Below are 19,647 nucleotides of genomic sequence, written 5' to 3'. Positions count from 1 at the left end.
AAAGGTGGAGAGATACATATGAAGAAAGCATTTAATTCTATTATATATAGTCGACGAGATGTTAAATGAGACACTTTTTATCTGTAATTGTCGTATCGACTGTGTAATATATATATTCCGTTGGTCAGTTTGATATATATTCTGTGTATACAGGCGAAATTGTGCATCGCATTATGTAAAGCTGCTACAACAAAGCAAGAGGGTTGTAGAAGTTTTCCGCTGTAACGTAATAAAGAAACAGGCTTCGAACGAAAGGAACAGTAGAGCAATAGTTTCACGTAATAGGTTTCAACTCTTTGTAACCAGTGCTTTTTGCAGTCATGAAAGATTAAAGTACCTACACGGTCGATTGTAATTTCTACTTGTACGGTGCGAGATAATGTATTTATAGAACGTAAAGAAACAGTCTTGAGATAAGTGTAGAAAATAGGGAATCAATATATATTAAGCTTAGAAAAAAATTGTAGCCTGTTATTAGAAAACTGAATAATTTACGAGATAGATTTGCCCCATATTAATTTGAAATACGAGTGGTTTCTTGGTTTCGAATGTTCCGTTACACCAATGAAATATAATGACACAGCCTTAAGCAAAGAAAAAAATACAATTTAACCATTCGAACTTTTTAAACATGATTTTCCGTACAATCAATAATATGTATTTTACACGGCAAACAATTACAAAATATATATTAGGTCATCCCATAAGTTCGTGCCGTTTTTCGAGCGGTTATATATGTTAAGATTGTTTACATACCTTTCAGTTTCATGAAAAAATGTAATCCCCCTCTCGTTGTACAACTTCTTCCCATTTTTCAAGTGCAATGGTCCCTTATCGCCGTATGTTTATAAATCGACACATGAAATGTATACAAAAAAGTCGGCACGAACTTATGGGATGACGTAATAGTACGAGATGTTTCACTCGAACCGAATAACTAGATAAATTACTAATTTTTGTTAAATTAATAGCTTGGCAAAATACATTAACCTCGTCCGAGTATCTTCTACAGAAACGTGTTAAAAAAAAGAAACGAGTATTGACATATAAAGAAATGTCAACAAACTTCAATACGAAGTATATCCTTTTCTTACTGTCACCGGATAGTGCTTTGATATTGTACGCAGAAAACTTCTCTCCACATGTTAATCGCTTTGTTTTATCTATATTTAGCAATTTTAATTGAGATATTCAATATAATTCTATTATAAAACAAATAAAGATTCATTCTTCAAGCAGTTGGAGCATAAAAGATTATATATTGCTAAGATCGATTTAAACGAAAGTAAATAAATGAAATTAAATGAAGGAAAATACAAAATATTCGAAGTTGTTATATCGAACGATGTTAAGAAGGGTTGATACGTATAATAGTAGGATTGAAAGAGGAAGAGGGAATAACAAGGTCGTCTTGAGAACACCTGGCGCGTGGTTATTGGGGCCTAAAACCCTAGAAATTCGCCTAATACATACCGTATTGGCTTCCTTATATAAAGCTTCCGCTTTTCACTATCAAGGTCCACAGTTCGAGGAGAAGCTGCTGAAGAACGATCTTCGCCCCCGTAACGAGAGCCTCACACTGACGTTCCGTCATTTTTCTGCGCGTCCGCGTCGTTCCTTGTCGCGTACCATAGTTCAGTGACGACTAAGAGAGCGATTAAAAAGAGAGGAAGAAAGAAATCGTTCACGTTGCAAGATTTTACGGTGTATTCGGTACGAGTGTTTAATATTCTGTAATTATTGCGAGCTAAATCTAAAATTACGAGGATATAGAAGAAGGGAAGAGAACCGAAGAAAAGTCGAAGGAAACAGGGAATTGAAGATATTGAAAGAGGAAAGAGGACAAAGATGAAGAGATGTAACGTAATGAAACAATGAAAGATTAGAATACAACGTAACGAGAGATTTCAAAGTAGCAAAGGGAAGGAAAGTGGAAAAAGAAGGACAGAGGGAAGAAGAGAAGAGATACGAGAGGATTTAGAATGGGGAAGATGCGAGCTTTGCTGATGATAATCGGCATTATCTACGCGTGTACCTGTGGCGGGCGTACGGAATGTGGAAATCACGCGCAGATTTCGCTGTTGACAAGCATCCACGATGATGCGTCCTGCAGGAAGCTATCCGCTAGAGGTGTACTGCTGTACGAAGCGGCGAAGCTACTCGCAGAGATTCACAATAACAAGACAGCTGGCTACGATATCGGTAAACGAGAGAAATATTATTTCGACGTTAGACTTTCACGATGATTAAACCGATTATATGTTTGTGATCTTGTCTTTTTATCGTCGCGGGGTAATAAACAGGGACAGAAGAAGATGCTGAGCGAAGAAACAAAAGGATATAAGAAAAGAAATAGCGTAAAGGAGAAAAAAGAAACGATGTCAAGGAAACATTCCTGATACTTATCCGAGCAGAATAGATTAGATATATATCGTATAATATATATCGTATAATAGCTTGGCTGTCTCCGGTGTTGGGTAATATCGTTTCGAATGAATTGTTTCACAGGTTTTTGACTTTCCATTCTTTAGTTTTGCTCGGAGCGATTGTAGTCATAGAGAACGGAGATTTCCTTTTATCTTTTGCGTGGAACGTTATCCAGTCTCCTTGGACATTTAACAGATAACGAATATTCAAGCGAATGGAGTCCAAAAGAGAGAAACTCCGACTTTGCAGGACTAATGATCGCTCAATTTTTAGGTTGACAAAATTCTGTGAAAATTCAACGTATCGTTAACGTTAGTTCAATTCTATCGAGGAGAATGAATTCCAAAGCATACGGGTTCTAATTTTTGAAAGTTAAGCGCATATTTCCTAATTTAATTTTTCATGGAACTTTATGTGGAAACTTAATACAATCGGTCGCGTTACAGTGAGCAAAACTGTAAGACTAAAGCCTGAAACCCTTAGATTACCCTCTGGATATAGAAATGTCGAATTTCTAGAATTAAACATCTCATTAATATAAATAACTTAATGCCTCGGTTGGATGGTCTTCTATAAAAGCTTAACGCGATTAGGTTTAACATCTTAAAGCAAACAAGGCCGAAATCTCGAAATTCCAGCATTAAATCCTAAACGTTAAATCAGAAAGTTCGGAAACTTCAGTTTCCCCATATTCACCCTTCAAGACATTCCCTAACTTTATTTTTCAAACGAATAACATTCTAGCTTAACGCGATTAGGCTTAACATGCTAAAGCGAACAGAGACCAACTCCAATTGAAATCCAATCTCCAAATCCTGAAACCTGGAATCTGAAAGTCTGACAACTTCTATCCGCAAACGTAACCCCCCCCCCATTTTAATTAAGATCATTCCTTAACTTAATTTCTCAATCGAATAGCGTCGAGTGAAAGCTCAACGAAATGAAATCGTGTTAAGGTGAATAACTGAAGCATGGCTTCTACTATTTTGCAGAAGTGACTGTTGTGGACACGTGCGGTAGCATAACCGGCGCTCTGAAAGCAGCGATGAAGGCTCTCGTGGGGGCAGACACGAGCTGTTTGCAACCGCCCTACTACTTAGGTAAACGCAACAACTTGGAACATCGATCATGAGATTTTCCTAGTTGATACTTAGCCAAAGAAGGATGTTTCGTACGACGTGTCACGATCCCCCCGTTTCCATTGCTGCAATCCCCTTCTGTTTGCGCTGTTTCAAGCGCACACATAGCTCGTCGCTCGGTTAGTCGTAAAATCGTGAAGCCGAGATCGAAGAATTTACGATCGTGACTCGAATACCTGTGTTTTATCACCAATAACGTTTCGCATTCCTTCTTTTTCTTTTTTCTTTTTTTCAATCTTTTCTTTCAATCATATTAACGTTGTAAACAACTACGTCTAGAGATCCTCGCATTTGTCCTTTTATTCGATTATTTGTTTGCAAAAACAGAGCAAACTTTATGATCGTCAAATTTCTTCAGCAATTGACTAAGAAGTTTAAATTTATCATTCTTATGTCATCGTGTTTATAAAAGATACGTTGTTCTTTCGTGTTTTCAAAAGCTATAAATTATAGTAGTTTTTAAGATGCCATTAAATTTCCTAACTGAAACGGTCGTAAGGAGATCGCTTATTTTCATCATAAATGCATATAAAATTGAGTTTTTAAAAAATAACTGTACATAGAAATACAGCTGCGCAGGCAATTCTATTGCTTTGGCAACTAAGTATTGACAAAATGGTATTGACAAAATCACTTAGTTGCCAACCCAATACTTCGTTCTAAGTTGTGTTACTTTGTTGAGTAGGAATTATCGGGCCAGACACTGTGACAAATGCGGAAGCCGTACACAAGATAACGTCAGTGCTGAAAGTGCCGCACATCGTGAGACGAGAATCGAATTCTCCGTACCTTCATCATTTAATGAAGGAATCCGATTCTTATCTAGTCCAGGTGACTAATTGCTTATTATAATAACCTTCGCATAACGAGATTAATTGATACAATGACGTCCATGATCATTACAACACGTGCATCCTATCTTTTTCAATAAAGACAAAAATATTAAACCATTACATTAATTGTAAATTAAAATATCTGATGATGCGTAACGATTATTGATGTTGCGTCACGTAATCTACACTACATTCCATGCATCTTTGCGATGCTAAACTATAAATATCAGCTTGATCCAGGGTCGTTCGCAGCGTTCTTTTCCATGCGGATTAATTCCAGCTAAATGACATTTAGGAAATGTTTCAAGTTTCTTCGTAAAATCAAGATACAGTATTTTTAATGAAGTAGAAACGTAGCTAGTTCGCTTTCGAAAACGTGCCTAGTAATAAATAATAGTAAGCTGGGGTCATGTAAATGTTAATTCATGCCACTTGCTCTATATATATATATACAAAATACATATATATATATATATATATATAAATATTACACCATTACATAGTATCATGTAGTGTATGTACATGTAGTATCTTACTACTTTTTCCTTTTTTTCTATACGTGGGGAAATCCTCATGGACACCCCCCTCCCGCTCTATGGAAGCGATGGGGTAGTGTCGAATTATACCGACTAAAACCCCACGGTGGACCGCCCGACGCTCAGCTGGGATGCCCCGGGATCTCTTTCGAATTACTGCCGAAGCATAGTATCTTACTACTACAATTAGTTTATTTGCAATAAATGGATTAAACAGGAAACGATGGTTATTTAACGTGGACTAATCACAATAACGTATTATAATTAAGACAACTAAATAATTGATTTGCAATTCTCTCTCTACAACGCTAGCAACACTATCTCGACAACGCAATTCGCACTCTTTGGCTTCTCAACTCATACTGCCGTTAATTCGTTTATGTCCCTTAGCAACCCCTTGTCTTTTGCCTTAGCCCTACCACGTAGCTGACACACCCCAGGCCCCTCGTCCACGATACTATATATATATATGTAATGGTGTAATATTTTTGGAAATCAGGCGATCGATTCGTGAAACTTAAGAATCGATTTTCTAAGTCTTCTTCCGAATCTCCTCAAAACTCTCCGCTTCCAGTTCCTTTTCTCTTTCTCCTTCTAACTCTTAATTTGCTCTACTTCTTCTTTGTTCAATCTTCGCTTCTCGAAATCCTGTTTTATTCTCTGTATTAAATGCCCGTCCTTCTTTATTTATATCGTTCGACCAACTCCCAGTAAACACAGGGAAAGTCAAACCGTCGGTTGGTGTTCTAAATCCTATAGAATTTACATATATATTATATATTATACACGCATAATTGCAAATTCAACGACGCGAAAATAAAATTGCGGTTACGTGTTACTTAATGCTATTCGCGAACACGTGCTTTCTAATCGTTATTTCTCGCAAATTTCATACGAATCTTATGAAATAACGGAGATTTAAATAGAATAAATGCGAAAAGTATTGCAATTTCGAATTATTGAATCATCGAATTATTGAGAAGTGGCAAAGTATTCTCGTAATTCTTTCAAATCATAATCTGTGGCAAATTAATGGAAGCAGATGGATCATTGTAAAGGAATTTCAGATCATCGCTGACCAGACACGATTTTCTGTTTCAGGGCACCTTGAAGGTCGTGGAAGAACTGAAGTGGAAGTCGTTCACGTTGGTGGTGAACGCGGATGAAGACGGCGAGGATGATGCTCAAAACATTGCGAAAAAACTGACAATAGCAGCCATTAGAAAGGGTCTGTGCGTTTTGATCGATGACGGCGATCAAGACGGTGAGATTGCTAATTTATTGAGTTTATCAGGACAGGATTATCGCTATATGAAATTAAATCAGAATAATTGCGATATAATTGAGTGGTAGAATTGGGAAATCGATAATAACAGATAATAGTATGCAGCATCTATTCTATTACAGTGTTCTAAATGTTCCAGGATTTAACAATCCGAAAATTCAGAAATTCAAAAATTATATAACGGGGAAACAGAATAGGAAATGGTGCTGCCCATCAATCTCGATGATCCTGAAATATACTGTCAAAGTCATCATCGCGAACAATTTTTCCACATTTTTAATATGCGCTACTGTCGCTCAGTCTTAGATGTTTCATTTAGTCTTAGACTGCACTCTTTATATAGGTCACGCTAAATTTATCTTATCGATACTAATTACATTTCATATAAATAAAAAATAGATAAATCAATAAGCTATAGTTTGGCTGGGATTAATATCCTTTATACGTACTACCAAACATATTTTTGTGTATGACTTACATGCTAAGACGTGTTTATCACTAGGTTACGTGTGGGGGACATGTATACACACGTATCTGCTGACTCTAATTATGAACATGTACGTGACGTGTTCTGCTGAAAGACAAGACGTACGAAACAGCATTACGTTGGTTATATCGCAGAATTTCTATTTCGTCGCTGATATCATTTTGACGATCGAATAACTGCATTTCCCGATATGACAGAGATGTTTCTGGTGAGATAATATTAATTATAACACGAAGCAACGGATCTACTAATTATAAATTGGAATATATCTATTTATTACTAATTACCTTTGATTCAAATGAAAATTCTAAGAAATGCATAGTATTAAAAGTACATAACTAAGGCCACGATGGTAATACGCGTAGGAAAAGATTGTTCAGCACGATCACCTTAATAACATATTTTAAGGCTATCGAGATCGGTGGAGAGCATCCTTTTGTAAATAATTGCTACATTTTAACATTTCCACCTCTGATAATTCACAAGTTAAGAAATTCGAAAGTTTGAATATGCAACAGACTTGACCTCGCACATCGTGCATATTGGAACGCCGCAAGACGAATTCTTCGGCAAACCGGTGAACGCGACCGTTCTGGTCGTCAGCGAAGGGCGCCTCGAAGAACACCTGAAGCACGTCAACTCGACAAACACTATACTGCTTCTAGAAGACTCCAGGTAATGAAACGTGCCTCTACCTCCCCCTGCGCACTGATTCAAACCTATTTTCAATTCAAGTCATCTATGACCTTCGAGTTTATTATAACTCTCAACTAACCTTCTCTCTCTACTTTGAAAAGATCCGGAACACATCCTCGAGAATCTTAGGATTTGTTATGCGCCATTCCTCTACTTCACATAGACTTCGACAATTAAATTATTATACTGCTCGTTAATCAGATTCCGCCACAAGTATGCATCTCCCATCTGATTTCCTTATCTTATTACACATGCTGCTTCTCGAAACAATTTAATACAAGCTTTTTTTCGCATAGTATACACAGTCGATTGCAATGCTCTATGAGCAGAGGGTTTCATGATTGTTCACCAAGAATTACTTAATCTAAGATCTCTGAATGGGCTTGGATTTGTCGTCGATTTAAGTTCGCCATATGAAATCATCAATGATCAAACAAACAGTTCTTTTCGCATATTCTTACATCGACCAATCTTAACGCACCATTTCGTTGCTATTTTCGGCGCTATGCTTATAAATCTAAATATTTCCATCTTGATACTCTAACTCGTATTTGTCTTCTAGCTAATAGTTTTTCGGACCGCGTAGACTTCTCTTCGTTACCTTGAATCTAAATTTACTGTTCTTCAATTATGTCTTTTAATCTATATTGTATAAAATTTTGATTTTTGACCTTTTTCTCTTTTCTGTTTTTGTAAGTTGCTATATCCGATAAATACACGTCGTTGTAAATGCATTCTAATGGGCATACCTTCTTATAAATAAATAAATAAATAGTAATTAAGATTGTATCGAAAGCTGACTAATCACTGATGCTAAATCGTTAATTAAAAACTTTAATATATCAGATCTAATGCCAAATAATTTTCCGAGTATTACGTATTACTCTTAAAACTCCAAAATATCTTAATCGTTACCTTGATAAATCCGATTACAGAGGAAACGAAAGGAACATAATTTTCTGTCTAACAATTACAATCGAAACCAATGAAACCATTCCGCCAATTTACAATCGTCGAAAACAATTGAGTGTATTTATAGAACTTGATTATCAATTAGTGATTCACGTTGCCAACACATTGAAAGACAAATTAAACTGGAATTGAAGATCCGTTCTTCTACATAATGCATAATTCATTTGACATAACGGGAAATCGTCTCTACTTGAAATTCGATTACAGAATTTTATTGTGAATAGCTTAACGCCCATCAACTCGCACTTTCAGTTGCCCAAAACCTGTTTGCTGTAAACGTCGCTTTAAATCCTCGTTCAATTCGCATATTTACAAAGAGAAATCACGTTCGTTCTCCACGCTGAACGTTACAATGTGCACCACAATCATTAGACTTTCCATGTGTCATTTGTTCGACTGGACCTTCATCGACTCTCTGATTCATCCAACCGACGCGACATGACAATTCATCAGAATTCCATGTCTAGCGATGTCTGGTATCTAATATCTATGAAAAAAATGTAAGAAAACCAAGTTTCCAATTTGAGAAAAATTTGTTTCTTAATTTTTGAAATTTCGGAGCACAGAAAATTCTATCGATCTAAAATTTAAATTTTACAATTTTACATAAATTCTATCTCTCCTCAGGTACACGTAGATTATATTAACCGCATAATTTGCAAAAGTTGAAATGGTCAAACACTTATTTTTCAAATCTTCAAATATAGAGAAATCTACTCACGCTATAAAATAAATTAATTCATAAATTTTACAATTTATTTCCCTTCTACGATCGTCTTAATCGCATAAATTATTCAATACCAAATTTTACGAATCCACTTTGACAAAAATAGAAACGTTCGTCGACCCTAGAAATTAATTTAATCTATGTGGCTTTTGCGATCTTCCAAAGTATCGACCGCGTCAATTGTGTAACTCAGAAATGTCGAAGTTGCATAAGTTCAAACCGAGAATTACCAATCGTATCGATCTATCACAGCTTATCTCTCACTCACGATCATTCGTGAGCAAACGGTAGTCATGCTGACCTATTGTTGCGTAATACTCCGCCTATTAATACAATAGCATATTTTTTCTCTCTTTCTCTCCCTTTCTCTCCTCTCCAGGTGTCATCACAACAATGGAAATCCTGCGTCGACGTCTGACTCATACAACCGCACGTAACAAAAAGCTTCAGTAGATCGCGTGCCGATTGTGCAAACTTCATACGAGTTTACTGTTAAGCATAATTAATGTGATCGTAAATATCGTGTACGTAACCAGTCGCTGGATTCAGGAAGAAAAAGGCGAGGCAAAAAATTAATTACCGAACGGATCGAACTTCCAACGAGTTAGTTTCCTGTTGCCACGATTACACTGATTCTTTTTCTTTTTTTCTTTTATTGTGAAAATTGAAAATGCATGTTCATCCAGCAGGGACCAATGCTGCGTTAATGCACCAATTCATTTGCAGTTTTGTTTAATCAAACTGCATCACCGAATTCTGTTTCTTAACATTCTAATTACGATAGAGAATTGCAAGAATTCGTTTAATATTCTTTTCGTTACGGTTTCACACGCTTACATTTATTAGTTGTATTCGCATTTTGAACAGTATATGTAAAAATGCATATTACTATGTTATCCATATTAATCAGATTTATCACGATAATTCATCTATTATATAATAATTTTTAATACAGTTGTTAAGGCATAACGCAGCAACTATCTAATACATAATACAGCAATAACTAAAACATAATAAAGCAACTATCACACGTTTTTACAGTATGCATTAGAACATTAGTGAAGTTAACCGAGATGAGATTAAAAAATACACGTGTAACAGTTTCTTATTTTTTAAAAATTATTCACGTATTATAGTTTCAGTACGTATAATCTATTATCTCGCGATAAAGCATCAGTGTTGGCGCTAGGTTTCGAACGGACGAGGAAACAATTTTTAGGAAACGAAGCAACAAATTAAAAATTAACATATAATAAAAATAAATATAAAAATTGTTTTTCGATCGAATGAATTACGTTTATGTTCGCACGCTATTCGACAGATTGTGTCACCGAGACGCACTTTATATTCAATGTATCGTCATTATAGCGGCAATCTGTTATTCATGGAAATAAGCCTAATCGTGCAATTAGCCTTTGCATATAATATCAGGATAATAGATAGCGGTTAATAGAAATATAAATACAAGCAAACATTAGCACGCGACCACACCGAGTTCATTAGCACCTACCTATCTGACGTTCTGTCACCTAATTAGTGACTGTTATAATTCTACCGCTATATTCTATTATTACTCAAACGTCGTTCTGATCGATTGTATTTTATATTTGCATTTTATTTCTCTTTAATCTGTTTTCAACCGATTTATCGTATATATTTAATGTGTCTTTAATAGCAATTAAATTCTGCCACCCATTTTATTTTCTTATATATATATGAAATAATAATATATAATAATAATAATGAATGAATAATAATAATATATATGAAATATATATATTATTATATATATAATTAAGTTTGTAATTATAATTTCATATAATTTCTTGAATATAATATAAGAAATATAAAGTAATATTGAGGCAAGATATAATTGAAAAATGAAGGGGAGTTGTTTTTTAGTCAAAGACGGATTGTCAAGGACGTGATGTAATTGCTTATATATATGTTTTTACTGGAAGTCATGGAAATTACACGATAATACAGATATTAGAAATAACAATGACTATATATACGTGAGGTGTTGCATTCAATTTTCATAGATTTAATCTAAATAATGCAACCATAAAAAAACGGGATATTCCACGAAGATCTTCCAGAACATAAAGTCTGATTTATACTGGTAACCAAGGACGTATAATCGTAATTTAGTAATCTTATTCTCATTTTCGTTATTAAGATCGTTATATGTTAAATTAGCGTTTCCGTAATTTAATCATTGCTATTAATCACTCGCTCATACCTGTCAGAAACTCCTACAAAAAAAGAAATTTAATTCGATTCTGGAAATACACATAAGTATACTTTATATGATTACATCTTAAAATGCATAATAAAAATTCTAAGAAATATACAATTCTATTAAACACGAACTATTAAACAAAAGTCTCTGTATGTAGCAAATCAAATGTACCAAATATCCAAACAGGACTTCATTTATACATTTGAATCCCTATTTTAAAATGTGGCCTCATAAAAATAATAAATAAATAAATAATCATAATAATAATAATTAAAAGATAAGAAAATATATATACACATGTATACAGAAATATTCTATTAAGTTTCTTTCGTGAAATCAGACAACTTTCATATAAACAATTTTTCAAGTAAAACAAATAAAAAATTCGAAGAAAATATAATTATAAGCATTTCTTATATATGTATATTACTCTATATTTTTTATATTATATTTAAGAAATTATATGAAATTATAATTACAAACATAATTATATATATATATATATATTGTAATTATAAGCATCTTAAGCATCAATTGTATATATAAGCATCAATTATATATATATATATATATATATATATATATATATATATATATATATATAAGAGATGCTTATAATTACAATTGCTTCGAATTTTGTATTTGTTAAACAGATAATAACAGTGTAAATATATATTAAACATATCTGTATCTAAATCTATATAATATATTAACCTACTATATTCAAATCTATATGTTGGGTTGAGCAATAAATTCGTTCACATTTCACTGGTGAGTTTTTTGTAGGCTTCAGAAGAATGCTATAAAAACATTCGAAGAATGTAAAGATATAAAATATACGTCTCTGAATTTTTTAATGGTAGATATATGTACGTTAATAAAGAAATAATAACACTAAAGAGGACTCGGTAGATCTTATGTAAAAATTATAATAACGTGCTCTTTTAGGAACTCGTGAGTGAACTTATTACTCAACCTAACAGTACGTACTATAATACATAATTGTATGTATTATAATATACGTATACGTAGATTTTATATGAAAATACATAAAAATATATGGTAGAAAAATTCCGTGAACTTTTCTTTGCTTTTTAGGAACGAATTCCCAGGATTAGAAGCAAGGGTAGAGAAGTCGAAATGGTGGTCGAGCAAAGATAGCGGGAAGTACGACTCGGAGGAACTGAGGGAAGTTAGATGGCTTGAGGACGCGATAAAGGTGTATGCGAAAGCGTTAGACACGCTGTGGTGAGCATGACCATTTGATTACTCGTTAATCGTCTATTCCCGCGAAAAAATTGCAAAATACACAGTTACCCATGGCATAAATTCGCAGCATCTAACTATGTAAGAAGCAAAAAGCCAGCCAAGATAATCAAAATATGCTTATACTTTACATCTTCAACAGTGGAAACGTCGTTACGTAGTCGGCCGATTCAAAATTCAAACAGACGCTCACTTTTATCAGTCATATATTTATGAACGACTATCACTAATAAGCGGTACCTGTTATTTACAATTATTAATTTACGTCACGTATGTATGTATGAACGGCAATGATTAATAAATGATACATATTATTTACAATTAAAATATTCAATATTACTTAGGATTTTCTTTGTGAGAAATTATCTGCTATAACATTGTCTATAGAGATTAATACAATATAGCTGATTCAAAATTGATGAGACACCAATAGTAATTTATTTTATTTCGATAGATCTTTGACGAAAAACAAAACATTCTCACCTAATTTAATATTATGAAATACCTGATGATCCCACATTTTTCGTCAGTAGCACATAACATATAACATATTAATAATATATAACATATAACATATAACAACATATAACATATTTATAATAACATTGGTATAAGCATTCTAATCTAAAACTCGTATTTAAATCTTTCGCTATATTTAGAGCCAAATTAAAGTATCAGAGTTTGATCTTAATGTCGAACTTAATCCATAAGGTATTAATCGTTACCATCAATTTGCTCATTTTACAGAGCAATTTTCATGCAATGCAAATTGGTATAAATTAAGATCAGTTTGATAATCTTGAAACACGATTCAAGCGTTAGGTAGCTTGTCAAAGTTTATTTTGTCATTCTTTTCATTCTCCTGTAAAAACATGATCTATCGTACATGGAACAACGTGTAATTAGATTAATTAATTGGCAGGATAATAATCGAGTTTGATAGAATCAAGCGTTAATTAGCGAAATCTCAACGACGTGCTACGAATACCACGACAGAAATTATTTCCGTTCGTTATACGGAGATCTATCGACGTCTATTTATAATTAATTAATAATAAATTATATATATTAATAAATTAATTATAATAATTTTTTACTATAATTGCCACATTGAAAGATTAACATTCCAAACCTATCTTTTTTCATTTTGCATCGATAATATCTCAAAAGCGATCTAACCTGAACGCTTTGTCGAGATAAAAATTGAATGAACCGTTTGACTCGCTTGTAGCAAGAAGAAGAAGTGCAAGAGCCAGGTGAACGCCGTCGACTGGAACAACGTTGTATCAAACGTAATCGCGGGTCACGCGAAGGAATCACAATCAAGTGCTGCTTCTCTCGAGCTGTCGATGAAAGTAAAGGCCTCGGATCTACAGACAATAGGCTCGATCGTCGTCAGCAAGAACAAGGTGAAATTACATTGGGGTGACGACGATGACAACGATGGGGACAAAGACGACGATGATGAAAAGGATGATGATAAGGATGACGATAACGAGGATGATGAGGATGTAATGCCTAAAGCGTTCAGGAAGTTGATCAGTAAGGAAAAAGGGACGAAGACTGGTTGTGCTACCACACCGAAGGAGATCAAGATGTTGCACGAGAACGACGACGAGACTGCTCAGGTTCTCGTTTCTGAGATAGATAACACCGAGTGGTGGACCATGGTTAGTCATTTGTTCAGTTATTAACCTACATCAGTTGTTCTGCAATTCTCATTTAGGGTTTCATTATTTGTGCAGTCGTTGTTCAAATTTTTCACACTTGGCAGATGACTGTGCATGTTAATGAGTCAAGCCTCGTTCAGATCAGTCAAGTAACTTGAATTTGACTAATCTAAATTGAGTTTTATTTACTTGAATACAAGTGGCTTGTTACTTTGAAGTTATTCCGACCTAAGTAATTCCAAATAGACACGTAATAGAAAATGGATACCTAAAATGGCACATGTCTATCGTCGACCTAATATACAGCCTTGTATATAACTTATTGTAGATAATTAAATTGCAAGTTTCCCTAATGAGAAATCAGACACAAATTATGGGATATCGTAGAATAATATTCCGATAGATTGTGATAATTAAAATAAAAGAATGAAATTGTTATTGATTATATGATATAACGATATAGGTTGGCACGGTAAGCGGCGTCGGTGTGGCCATGTTCGTGGTCGGGATCCTAGCCGTTTACGTGGTCTACACAAATATTCGTGGTCCCGTGGCACCGAAAAACGCTCGTATCGAAAGAGACACTAGTCTGAGAAGAGTTGGTAGCGATAGGGAACCACCTGTCCGTACCCAAAGACATCAACGTACGTTGCAGAGGAGGGACAGTAACAGAAGCACCATTTCAGAGAAAAGCGTCTGACGGGATTTTTCGATGGCAGGCAATCTCAAAAACTAAAGCTAGTCACACACTTAAACGAATCGAATATTTCGGTAATACGATATCTTTTTAGTTTTGATTGATCTTGAGTCGCCTCTAATCGGTTTGAATCGGATTGAATTATTTTAGAAATGATTTACAGTGCTGCGAGTGATGATAGACTCAAACACATTGTTCATCCTTTCTTCGTTATTTCTTCAATGTCTGCAAGAAACCACTGATCATGTCTGGATATGTTCAATGAAATTGTTTTTCTAACAGATCGATCGAACGCTATAGAATATGAAGAGTTGTCTCACGACGAAATTTCATAACCGAAATAGCAAACAAGGAGACAATTTTTCAACAATACAGTGCTCCCATTTATACAGCCGCCACTACAAAAAATTGTTTGCCAGATTTTGGAATAGAATTATTACCATAACCAGCATTGAGTCTTGATCTGAACCCTATCGAGAAGCTGTGGGGAACTCTAACAAGTATGGCCGGTTATTCAAAACGAAGCTTTAAATAGGTTTGTGAAGGTTTATCAAGTCAAGGATAGTGCGAAATGACGAAAACAATTATTGCTGTCACAGCTTGTTATATGTATTTCTGGTGCTTAAATAGCTCTACGTACACAATATACAATTTGCGGAGATACCCGTTAGTGCTGATGATTTCTGTGTATATTCGCTCGATATTGTATTACATTCTGCCCGCCCGCGAACGTGTCTGTTTATTTATACTGGTCGATGGAGAGTCGAAAAAATTTGAATTTGTTCTGACCGGACGGTTGCCTATAGCGGCGACATTGTTCTGCCCGGAGTTTACGTTACTTGTATTCTAACGGTCTTGATGCTCCGGGACAGAACAATAACATGATTTGATTTGTCCTCTAAATCATGCGCCGCTACAGGTTAATGGATAACAGAAGTAATAGAAAATAAAGAGAAATCCACAAAATATTGAATGAGAACGTAACAAAGTTAACATCAAGTTTATATTTTTTCATAGTCGAAAACGTGATTTTAAGAGAAAGTTTAATTTTCTACAGATTTCTAAAGAAGACAAATTTTACATGTCGTATCTCCAGTTTTATATGACAATATGAAATTATATAAAAATACACTTTGTCAATTTTTGTTTTAATATTATGAAAAATCTAAAAATGGGCTTGAGCTTATAATTATTCACGGCACTGTACGTTAACACAGTTAACATATTTAGTATGATGTCGATATGTGTATCGAAGTGGAAGAAACTCTTTAGTAACGATGTCGATGCGTGTGGACAATACTTCTGACGTGTGTTGTAGCCACTTTTTAAGGAAAACCAAGTGAAAAAAGTTGTTTTTAGTATTCTTCAATGCGGAATATAGGAATCGACTTCGTAAATCGAAATATTCTCCGTTTAACGTGTTAAGGTAGGTTTAGGATTAACAAGCTCGTCTCGATTTTTCTTGATTTGAAATGATTTGTTCGATTAAATCGATGTTAGACTGACTTGTTCGATCGAATTTCGATTGATTCTCTATTCGATTGATTTGTTTGAGATTCGGAATGGTTTGACAACAGTCGTCATTTCCATTTGCAATCGATGCAAACCAACTTAAACTCGATTCACTCAGTTCAAATACATTTAAATCGGTCCAAATTCGTTCGAATCGACCAAAATGCCTTCAATTTCCGATCTAGTCACTTTCAATTTAGTTTCACTCGTTGGAAAAAGATTCAATTTCGATTGGAACAAGTGTACGACTGGCTGGTCCTCTATTCAACCTAGCGCGTCATATTTCGCGGAAACTTTCAACAAGCAACCTCAATCTCCATAGAATCGATGGGAAACCTCAAATATCAGCAAAATGTCAACAAGCTGTCTGTTTGCTTTTACCTTCTTATCTCTCTCTCCCTCTCTCTCTCTCTCTTTCTCTCTCTCTATTTCGAAAGAAAATTGGAATGAGTACACACTGAGAATACTTTCTTACAAAAGAATAGTTTTTCCTTTAATTCTCTCATTGCTGAATTATTGGAAATTGTTGAAAAATCGCTATGTTGGCATATATAGAAACGAGTTTAAACCACTATTTGGTGTCTTTAAACTAACTTTAAAAAAAAAGAGAAAAAACGAGAAAAAGCTAAAAAAAAAATATTAGACGAAAATGTTAAAAATATTAATTGACAAATAATATCAACCAAAGTACTCATATCAACCAGAAACTAAACTTTAATTACTAGGCTCTAGTCACTAGACTCTAGTTACTCGATTGCTCATTAACACGTTCACTGCGGTATAGGACATATAGGACCCGCAACGAACTTTCCTTCTGGGTAGCCCCTTTTTCATTAAACTTTCCCTATTTGCGTAACTACTATTTCCTTCATTTTTCAACATTTATCAACGATATAAAAATTAACTGAGTCTCCGCAGAGTAGAGTAACATAATATAGTTGTAAATCATAAATCATCCAATTAGTGCGAAAAATTTAACGATTGTAACGATTTGTTGTACGGGACTTGTTTGTCACGTACCGCTAAGAATGGAACAACGTTGCTCGTTATCAACAAATGGCCACTTTATTATATTATAGTATATTTCATAAATCTGTCAAATATGGGAGTGCAATACGAAACATATGTCAAAAGAGGTGCGGAATTACGGAAAGGACAGTATGGTTATTCGATCAAAATTGTTACGGGTCACTGTTGCCCCGTATCGCCAAATACGAAAGTGCATTAGGTAGCCTATTTGTCCCGTACCGCGAAATACGATAGTCTTTTAAAAAAGTGAACGCCGTAGTAAACGTGTTAAGCGTCCGGGCACTTTAAATGATTTGTAGCAATAATAAACGAATATTATTAAAATATATGAATTAACGATAAACATTACCAAGAAATATTTGAATACCAAGTACCATCTTTCTCACTAGATTCGATGTTACACGAATAAACAAATGTCAAGTAACTAGAGTATTATTATTCTTATTATAGGTATTTGAATCATCAAAATAAAGACCAGTACCATATGGTACATCTTCGATATAGGTATCAGAGAAGTATGCATGAATAAAAGGAACTATTATAGAAATAATGAATTTAATATATGTAAGTAAAAACGATTGCTCTTATTACTTATCACAAAATTGTTAAGTTTTCTCCTGAGAACTACCGACTGTTAATAAATTATTATGCTCATACGCAGCAGTTGCTTACAATTTAATAAATTTCAAACTTTGGGGAAACGATGTTTCATAGTGCTTAATAGTTCCGTTTGGATTTCACCACAGAGTCCTGTGTAAATTTACATTCACGATGGCGATATGACTTGTATGTAAACGCTCGAAAGAATATTTCAATTTTAACATCGTACGATTACGGAAATTTCTGTATAAGCAAATGAATTAAATATGTAAGAGATAATACAAGCTTAAATGGCACCTGCCATGAGAATCGATGCAGTTACCGTTGAAGCTGAATGAAGTCATCTCTTTAAGGAAGAAATTCCTCGAATCTTTGAAATATTTCAACGATTGTATCCTGTACTATCAAAAAATTAGAAAAGCATTAGAAAGTTCTGATAAGAAGTTCATGATCTTTTTACACTGTTCAAACATTTGAATAGAATATCACATCTTCTTTAAAACTACCTAAATTCCAACATCCCACTTCTCGTGACCAGATTGCGAATTCTTGTGTAATTTCATATCTTCATTGACGTTATTAATGAAACGGAAATTGCATAAAAATTAATTTTCCTTATTAAATGTTACAACAAGCACTTCGAATATTATTTACCTTTCTGTATATTATGTGCACTTTGTACATTCTCGTGATTACATCGCGAATTTTTGTGCAATTTCATATCTTCATTGACGTTATTAATGAAACGGAAGTTGCATAAAAATTAATTTTCCTTATTAAATGTTACAACGAGCACTTCGAATATCATTTACCTTTCTGCATATTATGTGCGCTAAAATTTTAAATTTAAGTCTATAAAAATCCACAGTGCACTCGTAGCTTTTTCGTTCTATCGAAAAAATTGGCAAAGTACCATGTCGTCTTTAAAACCATAAAAATTCCAATAATTCCTTTCCCTTTCCTCTTTCTGCACTCTATCCGAAAATTCAAAAGGAATCGCATCTTGTGTAAAATCAAATAGATAAAAATGCCAGTGCTGTGTTTCTCGTGATTTTCCTTGAATTTTTGCAGAATTTTCTTTGCAACCATACAAAATTAGAATGAAAAATTGAATGTTGTAAAAAAATGATGAAATTCGTGGGTTGATTTAAACGCTGAATAAATGACGCGGCTTACTCGTCGTTGTTTTGATCAACGCGACCGATGATCGTCGAGTATTTTGCGTGTTACATAACTTTGATTGAACGTCTGATTGGGTCAAGTGGCGAGAACAATAGTTGATCTCTCTCCACGCTGGGCATAACCCTATTTTACAATCTTAATTTATCACATCCGCGGCAACACTCGCCCCATAGCTTTTACGTGTAAGCTTCCTCGTGCCGGAAGTGTTACTCTGATATCTTGTTTCGCGACTGATAATCTCTACGAAGTTGAAAAGAAACGCCAAGGTCAATTTTATCGACCTCATCCTCCTCACTGCGCCGAATACCACACACTTAGACAACGCTTCTCTTTCCCGCGTAATTATT

The 19,647-nt window shown here is 34.4% G+C and overlaps 1 protein-coding gene across 1 annotated transcript; it reads left to right on the top strand.

The window, feature by feature from the left end:
• Positions 1-1,505: 1,505 nt before the first annotated feature.
• On the top strand, positions 1,506-18,561 carry LOC100649693. Its single transcript, XM_048407535.1, has 8 exons — positions 1,506-2,202; positions 3,420-3,527; positions 4,252-4,397; positions 6,037-6,199; positions 7,226-7,382; positions 12,443-12,592; positions 13,842-14,280; positions 14,744-18,561. Exons 1-8 carry the CDS (start codon positions 1,983-1,985, stop codon positions 14,978-14,980), a joined length of 1,620 nt encoding a protein of 539 aa, XP_048263492.1. The 5' UTR covers positions 1,506-1,982; the 3' UTR covers positions 14,981-18,561.
• The last annotated feature ends 1,086 nt before the right edge of the window (positions 18,562-19,647 follow it).

The sequence above is a fragment of the Bombus terrestris genome, chromosome 7, assembly GCF_910591885.1.
Source record: "Bombus terrestris chromosome 7, iyBomTerr1.2, whole genome shotgun sequence".
NCBI lineage: Eukaryota > Metazoa > Arthropoda > Insecta > Hymenoptera > Apidae > Bombus > Bombus terrestris.
Note: the sequence above shows the minus strand (reverse complement) of the source record. Positions and strands in the feature narration are given on the sequence as shown.